The sequence below is a fragment of the Grammomys surdaster genome, unplaced genomic scaffold (assembly GCF_004785775.1).
Source record: "Grammomys surdaster isolate TR1022 unplaced genomic scaffold, NIH_TR_1.0 66, whole genome shotgun sequence".
In the NCBI taxonomy this organism is placed as follows: Eukaryota; Metazoa; Chordata; class Mammalia; order Rodentia; family Muridae; genus Grammomys; species Grammomys surdaster.
In genome coordinates, this window is record NW_021604568.1 from 571,260 (window position 1) to 582,456 (window position 11,197).

The 11,197-nt window shown below is 43.1% G+C and overlaps 1 protein-coding gene across 1 annotated transcript in view; it reads left to right on the forward strand.

Moving 5' to 3' along the window:
* The window catches only part of Entpd1 (ectonucleoside triphosphate diphosphohydrolase 1), a 78,332-nt gene extending 68,411 nt beyond the window's left edge, over positions 1-9,921 (forward strand). Inside the window, 3 exon segments of the mRNA XM_028775961.1 lie at positions 3,686-3,805; positions 6,850-6,987; positions 8,936-9,921. Of these exon segments, the coding sequence (XP_028631794.1) occupies positions 3,686-3,805; positions 6,850-6,987; positions 8,936-9,142 (465 nt within the window). The 3' untranslated portion in view covers positions 9,143-9,921.
* Positions 9,922-11,197: the final 1,276 nt, after the last annotated feature.

The window sequence follows — 11,197 nt, forward strand, 5'->3', positions numbered from 1 at the left end:
GACTCCTGTCGTTCCCAGAGCCGGCTAATCTGGAGCTGTGAGGCAGAGGGCTTGTGCAGAGGGAAGCCTTGTTACGATTGTAGTCAGCCCTGATGCTCTATGGTTACTTTGTAAAGGCAGTAGCAAAATCAGCCTGTGTCCTCCAGTCTGGCTCCGTTGTGGCCTCGGCATCTAGATTGAATCCAGTGTCAAAGCAAACTAGAAACACCAACAGAAAGGAGAAAACATCTGTTGAGAATTATTTATGAAGTAATTTAGAAATCATTTCTGAAGAACACATTGTACAACTTACATAAACAAGAAAGAGCAGCGATAGAGAAGTGTAATTAAAGCCCATTTAAAAAGCGTTACATATGTGTGTGTCCTGCCAGCCAACAACAACAACAACAACAAAAAACACGGTTAAAAACCCACATACAGCTATTTGAAATTTACTTAAAATTTATTAATAGGTATTTTAAAATTTCGAATCAGGAATGTGTTGTCTAGGCTGGCCTTGAACTTGCAGTCTCCTATCTCCAACTCCCATGTAGTTAGATGTATGCTGCCAGCTGTCCCTTTCTTCCTCTCCATATTGTCCTCTTTTCTTCCTCCTTTGAAAGAAATCAGGTTTGGAAACATTTATTACAAATTAAACGTGAAGTTGTCAAAGAATCTCAACATGACCAGACATGAAACAACCTGAAATCTTTGAAGGTACAATGAGAAAAATCTAGACTTACAAGGACATATTTGTTATTAGCAAACAGAGGCATCCTTAGGGAAAAAAAAATGCCCAAAGCCCCATGCTGCCTAGCTAATGCCAATCTCATTATCTGGTCAAGGGGTGAAATCCAACACCTGAGGTCTCAGCCTCAATCTCCCTTTGCTTTTTACTGCCGAGGCTCCCTGCTCATCTTCTGTGGTTGGACTACTGGCTGGTATAGCCTACCTAACAATTACTCAGCTGTTACCCAGGCCCAGCTGCAGGATGCATGGATTCTCAGCTGTTGGGCCAGCTGCTTTTTGTCTCTTTGTCATCGTGTGGGTCTGAGTTTTCTGGGCACCTGCATTAGTAGTATTCGTGAGGTAACAGTAACCTGGAGGGGGCTTGCGAGCCTCAGGGCTCAGGTGGACTTTGCTTCTCATTCTTATGGCTGCCCCTTCTGCTTGCTTCTGGTAGGAAGGCTCCTGCAGAGAAGTGATCTGTAACCAGCTGCCCCCAAACAGAATCTGCTGCACTGGGCTCCTCTGCTGTCCTACCACCAGACAAACTGTCAACACTCACACTTATTCCACCCAGGAGGGCTGGACTCTTGTAAAGCAGAGACGCACAAGTGTTTCTGCAGGGCTAGCTCTCACTGTGGGACCTGTCCTCCCGGGAGCACTTTCTGATGGATGCCTCCCTCACTCGTCCCCTGCAGTTCTGAAATCCATGTGGAGGAGCCCTGTTATGTGGTTGCTAAAAGCTGCATGCTCACTCTGTGCAGCAGAGCCTGTCACAGCTGCTGCCTGTGTGCCCTCTCCTCCTCTGGAAACATAGAGCTCCACCATCTGTCTGTCTGTCTGTCTGTCTGAACACTGACAAATTGTTCAATGTGTTTGTTACTTTTGGTGGCATCTGGTATACAAACACATCCTCCTTGGTGTCAGTCGCCTCTGCTTATGAAGTCATATCCACTTCTTACTTGGCACCATTTACTGTCATCAACTCTTCCATAATGACCATTTCTGGCCACTGGCTGCCACCATCACAGCAGTGAAGCAACGTGGGCTAGAACACCTTGCATGCTGGTTTGGAGGACAATGGTGGCTGTTGGGTCTTTGCCTCAAAGCTCATGGAGGCAGTGATGACAGACAGTCAGGGGCCTCTGAGGTCTATTCTGTGCTCTTGCTACTGCCTAGACTTTAAGTTCCCTCAAAAACCTAGCTACTAGTACTCTATTGCTGTTGACTAGAAGCCTTGCCAATGACCTTGGCAGTTAAATAGAACATATTTTATATGTTACACACATTGCATGCAGTGGAAGTATGCAGAAACCGTAAGAGATAGCTTTTTTACTGTAGTACAAACTGCACTAGAAAGATGAATTGTTCATGGGAAGGACAGAAGTGTCGTATGGCATATCAGCTAGAGGTTTGCAACACTTGAGCCTCACCGTAAAGCAATGCAATGGGGTCATACAGGTTAATGGTATACTAGTAACACATCTGTGTTGGTTGTACAGTGTTAATTGTGCAATTGTGTTAATTATACACTGTCACACATCAGTGTTGGTCACATGGTGTTAATTGTGTAATAGTGTTAATCGTACACTGTCACACATCAGTGTTGGTGTGCATAAATTTTGATCTTTTCTCTTAGGTTTACCTCTGTTTTAGTGATAGCAAATGACGAAATGTCTTCACAATCCAAAATGCCTTACAGTCTGAAACTCTCTGAGATCTGAGATTCGATTTCAGAGTGCTGACATTTGGCTGTTGAACAAAGCCAAAGGTGGTGGAAGTCCTTGGGGGGATGCTAAGACCCTGCTCCAGTTCTCTTCCTTTATCTCTATGATAACACCCTCCCCACACGTCCAACGCCCCCATCCCTGCCCAGGCTATCCCAGACGCTATCATCCCAGCAGAATCAAATGCTATTTGTATTTTGTGACTGGCTTCTTTCATTTAGCATAATGTCTTCAACAGTCCAGTCTTGCTTAACCCCTCAGGGGACCACAAAATTCTGGAGAATTTGAGGAAAGCTAAGAATCTTTCAATCAGAAAAATGGACATCAAGAAGTAAACTGAAAAATCCACATAACATTTATTGGATCATCCCTGTGGTGGATCTGGGATCCCAGCTTATGGAACCTTTATCCCATAGCAAAATGTACATGGAAATGAGAGACTAAAGTCCAAACAGGAGCCTGACTAAGCAGGACAGTGTCTGGGAGTGAACACTCCACAGGAATCAGCAGCTGAGTCCACATACAAGTTTGGAAGGTAGATTCATACACAAATGCTGAGAAAAGTGACCCCATCCTGACACCACCCCTAGCTCTATGAAGCTTCTTGGCAGAGCAGAGCCAAACTAAACCCTAGAGTTTGGTAAGCAGACAAGCAAGTTGGCACAGATGAACAAGACAGAACAATACAGAGTCAGGAGAAGGGATCAGTCGAGTGGCCAGTTTGGGGACAGATTCCTGATCCCAAATGTGGGGCCTGTTTCTGTTTCCACAAATGTGCTTACCATGGCTTCATCTAAACAATGTCAAAAATCCCCTCAATATATTTTGGTTATACCTTTTTATTTGTTTATAGATACATTTGATGTTAACTTTCTTCATTGTGTTCTTAGAAAGCTGATACAAGCAGAATGCCCGCCATATTACCAGACAACTGTTTAGATTGGATGTGCTGGAAAAATCAGGGTTAAAAAAAACTTAACGATACAAATGGACTATGAGTCATACAAATGGACCAATGCACACATTTACTTATTTTTTCTAAGTTAGATATGAGTTCTACATAAAAAATTAAATTGTGTATCTTTAAAGAAACTTCCACTGTGTTTATTTTTAGCTGAAATTGGAGCAGCCAGCTTGTTTGCCCCATGGGATTGCTCGTAGAGGGTTGGAGCCGGAACTGAGCTCTGGGAGGCTTTGAGTCCATGTCCCTGTGTGTTGGATGCAGCCTGAAACTCTCTTCTCTCCTCCCACAGGCATTTTCTGCTTTCTACTTTGTGATGGATTTTTTTAAGAAGATGGCAAATGGCAGTGTCTCCTCTCAGGAGAAAATGACTGAGATAACAAAAATTTTTTGCTCAAAACCTTGGGAGGAGGTAAGTGACCAGAAACCACAACTGTGAAATTGGTCCCGTATCCTCAGTGTCATGGAGGATGTGAATCTGCACATGACCTTATGATGGTTTGCCAAGGGTCCAGCCAGTGTGTTAAGGAGGCCAGAGAGTGGGCCTAGGAATGCCTTCATCACCATTCCTTGATGATGTCTAATGGCTTAAGCAACATCTCACATTTAAGCAACAAGCAGTTGCTCACATGGGGTTACTCGCTTGTTTCTAACTCAGCCATTGCTTCTTCGGTTCTGTTGTCATGGCTACAGGGTTGCTACCACGGCCTTTACAGTTAAAAGAAAGAAGAAGCAGATACATCTATTCTTTATGCAGGACAAATAAGATCATCCCCAAACCCCCCCATCAGTCTTTGTTTTTAAAAGGTGGTTTTTCTATTGTTTTATTTTAATTTTATGGTACGGTACATACTATGATATTTCAATGTTATATTTGCACATGCACATCTATCAGAATAATGGCCATAATTTTCACCTCAGTCATATGCCGTTTATTTGTGGAGAGAGCATTCAACAGCCTTTTTAAAATCTGTATTTTGTTATTGCTAATTACAGTAAACCTGTTGTGCAAGAGAAGAACAGAGCTTATTCCTGTCTGGTGATGACCTTTCACCTCCTTACCAGCCTCCTTCTGTCCCTTGTACTGTTGCTTTTCCTGTTCTCTGTAACCACTGCTCCCGTCTCAAAGCTATGCAACCTCTCTGCATCTCCATTAATTATACAATGATGAGTTTCTTAAGAATGGTTAACCTTTTAATATTCCATATGAGAAAGATCATTGAGTATTTGCCTTTTTGTGTTTGGTTTCTTTGATTTAACAAAATAATCTCCAGGTTCACTTGTATTGTACAAAAGGGAAGATGTCATTCTGTGTGTGTGTGTGTTGATGTGTCGTGTGTAGGGCTAACTAGCATTTTATTTTATATATAGCCTCATTTTCTCTGAACATAGGTTAATTCCCTATCTGTACTGTTCCAGATAGTGCTGCAATAAATGAGACTACGGGTATCTCTCTGAAATTAATTCTATTTCCTTCAGATATTCACAGGAGAGTGAATTGCTGGGTCATCCAGAACTACTTGATACATTTTGAGGAGCCTTTGTATGGTTTCCTCATCATGAAAACACTGATTTCTGCTCTCCCAACAGCATGGCAGGGATGCTCTCCCAACAGCATGGCAGGGATGCTCTCCCAACAGGATGGCAGGGATCCTTTGACAGCATGGATTACGCTGATCCCTGTGGTAGAAGGGCTTCCTATCCAGTGTCTGCTTCAGTGTGAACATTTTTGTTGTGGTTTTGCTCAGCTTTCTGATCAGGTTTATTTCTAGGCTGTGTTTGTTTACTTGTTTGTTTGTTTGTTTGTTTGAGACCACTATGAGTGGGGATTATTTTCTTGATTTCTTTTGTCTGTAAGGTCAATTTTTTGAAAGAATTATTTATTTATTTTATGTATATGAGTACACTGTAGCTGTCTTCAGACACACCAGAAGAGGGCACTGGATCCCATAACAGATGGTTGTGAGCCACCATGTGGTTGCTGGGAATTGAACTCAGGACCTCTGGAAGAACAGTCAGTGCTCTTAACTGCTGAGCCATCTCTCCAGCCCCTGTAAGATCATTTTTAATACACAGCAAAGCCACTGAGTTTTCTGTGTGATTATTTATGTATCCTACTATTTTGACTAAATTGTAACATGGAAGTGTTTTCTGGTAGCATTGCTCTAGTGAATATTAGATCAAAAGAGTAAGGCATGATGGATGTGTCTGCGATAGGAACAGTTTGACTTCTTTCCTTCCGTTTCCTTCTCTGGTTGTCACTTTACTCAGAACCTACATGCTGTACTGATGCCCAATGGAGAGAGTGGACAGAGGAAATGCTTTCTGCTTTTCCCTGTATGGTGGATATTGCTCTGTGGTGGGCAGCCTTCATGTGTTCTTTCTATTCCTTCAGGGCTCTTACCAGAAGGAATGGACTGCTAGATTTTATCAAAGAGCTTTTATGTATCTGTTGAGATGACTATATGGTATTTTCTTGTGTTTGATTTTATTATATGCAATGTCACATTTATTGATTTCCATATGGTGAACCATTCTCACATCTTTAGAATGAAACCAAACTTGATCATGGCACATGACTTTGGTAATGTATTACTGATGTGATTTGCAAGGAAAGTGTTATGAATTTCTACTAAACTTTAAGGAAGAACCAGCAGGATGTGCTCCATACAAGAAACAGGAAGTGATCCCTCCAAACTGACTGTGCAAGTTAAGCATTACTCTAATACCAGGCAGTGCTCCATACAACGAGCAAGATGTGATACCGCCAAACTGATTCTGTAGGTTAAGCATTACACTAATACCAAAACAAGACAGAGAAGACAGGAGGGAAGGAGAGGGAGGTGTCAACTTTCTTGATGTGCACAGATGGTGTGTGTGAAAGAGAGAGAGAGGGAGAGCGAAGAAACAGACACCCAGACAGAATCATCAAGTAAGAATACAGAGTCTGAGTTGGTAACCCTTGGGAGAAGAGTGGAGCCTTCCCAAGGGACGCTGACGTTGTCCACGAGCGGGACATCATCTCCGTAAGATGCCTTCAGAAGCTCTGAGTAATGACTCTGTGAGGGCATATGAGAGACTGCTTGAAGAGACCTATGGACTTCCCTTGGATGAGGCTCTCACTGCTTTTAATCCGCTAACATGATTGTTGAGTAAGGAATGGAGTGAGATGCTGAAGCTGACTGTTTCTGAAACTCCTAGACTGAAGGAACTTCCGTCCCCCTAGCACACTCACAGTGAGCCCTGAGGAAGAAAAGCTTCCTCAGGAAACTCGAACTTAAAACCCTGCAGCCTCTGAAGGAGTGACACACCACCTCCATAGCCTGTGGTAGAGCCTGAGCCTCAGACCCACATGAGCTGGGGACATTTTGTCTCTTCACTGGATCTAGTAGTGAGGAGGAGCCAGAGAGAGCGACCTGCTGTAGAGGTTTGACATTTTCCTCATTTTTCTTTTAGGTAAAGGCATCTTATCCTACAGTAAAGGAGAAGTACCTGAGTGAATACTGCTTCTCAGGTGCTTACATCCTTTCCCTCCTTCTGCAAGGCTATAACTTCACAGGCAGTTCCTGGGACCAGATTCATTTTATGGGCAAGGTAACTTGGGAATCTGTTGGGAGTATGAAGTTGGTAACAAAGCAGTTTTGAACTTAGAAAAAGTGGGAGTCCACCCGATTAGTTTTGATTAGGCTTGATGCCCGTTCCACCATTCCACTGGCTGGCATTCGTGACGAGCCTTTCTGGGAAGGGCAGGCAGTTGTAGGCTGTCTCTAATGATGGGGATTCACAGTTTCACCATTCTGCACATAGAACTGTAACTGGTTCTCAAAGAGTCAGTTCATTCATTTAATAGCACTTCATTAGCCACTGCCCTGGCTTCAGAATCCCTGCAAAGCCCTCCTTTGTGATCCAGGAAATGAAGAACTTGGTCTCTTATCAGCCTTGCTGCTGGGCCTGTTGCTTGGCAACCTGGCCTAGAGTAAGACCTAGGAAATAAGCTCCCTGCTGTGCTCTGCCACAGTGCCACCTGCAGGCATCCAGGAGTAAAGAAGCAAGCATCTGTATGACCCCTGCTTGCTGGGAAACAAAATGGTGTTCTTTGTATTGCTAGCCCGGGGCCTGCACCAGCTTTTAAGACACAGCGATCTCAGACAAACCAAAGCGTAGAATCAGGACTGTAGCAGCTCCGTGCACTCTCGTGGTTCTACTGTCTTCCTTGCAGATCTTGCTCATTTAAAGGAAATTTTCCCTTATTTTAACATCCCAGACTTTCTTCCCCTCTGGCAGTCTATTCTTTTTGTTAGTAGGGTCTCTTTTAGATTTGATTGATATGCAGGGTAGTGTTGATTTATATTCTTGGAATAAATGCTACTTCATGATCTGTTGTCTCTAAGTCCAGGTAATGACTCCCCTAAATCTTGAAACTTAAAGGTTTCCATCTCACACAGAGAGGGAAAAATAGTCCTCTTGCATATTATTATCAGTATGGGTCAGGTTTTGGAAAAAAGGAGAGTATCATAAGTTGGCATAATATGTGCTGAAAGCCATAGGAAAGTACACAGCATTTAGTCTCAGCATTTCGTTCCTTAAATACCAAGTAATTGGTTAAAATGGATAAAAGGCAGTCTACACTGGCATATGTTTTAGAAGATGGTAAAAATATTTTAGTAATGATTCAGAAATATATTAAGGGGCAATGCTCACAGGTATTCCTAAGTGAATTATCCAGATACAATGAAATATTAATTAGTTTTGTAAAAACAACAGCAACATGTTCACAGAGGACTAGAAGGAAGTATCACGAAGAAAGGACAGTAGAAGTTCTGAGTGGCACTGTGTGCAGAGTCTCTCTAGGCTTGTCTGTGTCTGCTCACTTCTCTACATCGTCACGAACAGCGTTTGTAATAAAACCTTCCCAAAATTGTTACTCAAATGGCACCCATATTCCTGTAAGTTCTGATGGACTGGAAATGGTTTTTCTAAAGGTGAGAGGGTCAGAGGTTGTTTTTTAATTTAATAAGGATCCTTTCTCAGAGAGGTACATAACCTTCTAACTTTATAAAGGTTGACTTGCTAGAATTATTTCCCCAGCTTTCCCTCATGAAGCCCTGGTCCTATGTGACTTCTCTGGCCTAGGAAGGATGTAAAAGACTAGAGCCAATCATTGTTCCTTCATCTTTTTACCTACTTCCTGTCCCCTCTCGCTTAGCTCCTCAACTCATGAAATAGAAAAGAATCCCGACATCCTGTGGTCTGTTTGAATTAGGTGCTCCCATCTGGGTGAACTGGACAGCCAATCACCAAACTCTCTGACTCTCTAGACTATAATGGTGGCTCCAACCTCTCTTTTAATCATTTCCTTTGATATTCTACCCCTCCCCACACACGTCATTCCCAATGTAGCGTATAAAGTTAATCTATTGTGTGGACCATACAAGGTGATCTCTTCCTATTGGTTATTCAGTGTTATGATGGTGGGGTTACACAAACACTGTAAATTATCAGTTTGGACCATGACCAAGATATTTTCCCCTTCTGTTTACAGATCAAAGACAGCAACGCAGGGTGGACTTTGGGCTACATGCTGAACTTGACCAACATGATCCCAGCTGAACAGCCGTTATCCCCGCCTCTCCCTCACTCCACCTACATCAGCCTCATGGTTCTCTTCTCCCTGGTCTTAGTCGCTGTGGCCATCACAGGCCTGTTCATCTGTAGCAAACCTTCATATTTCTGAAAAGAGGCAGTATAGCAGGAGCAGCCAAAATTTGCTGGCTGGAGAGAGAAAGCAGCCTGCACAGGGAGTGGGTTCCTCCCTGCAGGGGAGGCCTGAGTCACCCTCCCCTGCTTACCTGGGACAGTCTAGACCAGCATGAAGCTTCTGAGGCTTCCTGAGGCTTTTCCTTGGGGACACTCAACACCCTCTTCCTCAAGGACTTCCTGGTGATACTGTCTTGTCTTTTCCAGTTACCCTCTTTCTCCTTTGTCCTCTGTGCTTGGGATCACAACTTTCATGATCTGTGCTTCATAAAAGAACAGTCTCAACTTTGTCTCAGCGAACTAAGAGTCCTGAGTGCCACACTGCCCAAGCTGAGCTGGCTGAAAGACGAGACTCAGAAACTGTCTCAGCCATAGCTCTGGGACACCTCCTCCCCGTATCTCCTAATAAAGCCATGCAGTGCCTTTGGAGAGAGGAGACACAAACCCATTCCAAGCCTGCCCTTTGGATAGGAGAAATTTTCTAAAGTAGATAAATATGTGCTAAAGCCAAAGAGTCTTTGTAAAGGAGCTTATGTGCTCGTGCAGCCAATGTGACTCACCATCTACTGAAAATAAGAATGGAAACACATTGTATGTTCCCGTGTGATGCCAAAATGCTACCAAGTAGAACACAAAGGCCAGAGATTTTTGAAACATGGATGCATACATAGGCATTCAGGGGATAGCATATGGCAGTGCTATACACAACTAGGAAGAAAGCTACAGTTACCACCCAGGACTGGGAAAATATATCCTCTAATACATCTTCTAGAGTTTTGTGTTTATTTTATGTTAAAATACACATAACATAAATTTTGCCACATTGACATTCAGCCCAGTACCACTGAATGGAATTTAGTACATTTACAACGTTATACAACAATCACAATTTTGAAGATTTTGCTTTCAGTTTTGTGTGTATGTGTGTGTCTGTGCAAATGAGTACAGGGAACATGGTGGCCAGAAGAGGGCATCCATCCTTCAGAGCTGGAGTTTTAAGCAACCAGGTGTGAGCTGGTCAGTGTGGGTACTTGGAATCAACCTGGGGCCCTCTGCTCTTAACCTCTGAGTTAAGAGGTTAAGTTAACCTCTCCAGCCTCTATGCTACTATTATATAACATTCTATAACCAAGAAGTTGGCCAGGGACAAGACCATACATTGGTTTTCTCAAACCACAAACCTTTCCACTGAAGGCCAAACAGACTCTGCAACACAGAGACAGCTTACTGAGTTTGAAAGCCATGCCACATCTTATTGTCCCAAGACTTTGTTTGGTGAGGGGAGGCAGGCTTCTGCCCTGCCATGTTATTTATACATCAGGTGTTGCTATTGCTCCTCGTGTGTTATACAAGCACATGCCTTCTTTCTTTATGTCCATGCCTTCTTTCTTTATGTCATGGAGTGTTCTGTGGGTAATGAATAAGTGGCTATGGACTTTTATTATGGAAATGTAAAGAGATCTTGTATCTTTCCTATAAATATTGATACAAGAAGTAACTGCTTGGCAGAATCGAGCACTAGTGTATTCTCAACCTAACTCAAGCTGTCTGTCTGTCTCTGGTCTAGGGACTGACTACTTAGAAAGGAAAGTCTATTGCAGCTAAAACCAAGTGTCATCAATCTCTTGGGTAGTCAAGCCATTTTTCCTTTTTATACATCTCTTCTGCTATTCACAGCTGAACATGCTGGCTAAATTGTTGTAGCTGCCGTTGACTGAGCATCTCTGGTCATGTGCTGTGCTTAAGCACACTGTGTCTTCTCCTGTCCTCACAGCAGTCTGAAGATGGGGGTTCTTACTGCCCCCAGGGCCTGTGGTAGAGCTGCGTTCAAACTCACATCTGCCTTGAGATTTTTTCCTTTTCTTTTCCTTTTGATTTTTCTTTTTGTTATGTTCTTTTCAAGACAGGGCTTCACTGGGAAGCTCTGGCTGTCCTGGAACTCACTATATAGACTAGGCTGGCCTCGAACTCATAGAGATCACCTGCCTCTGCCTCCCATGTGCTAGGATGAAAGGTGTGCACCACCATACCTGGCCTTATTTTTTTT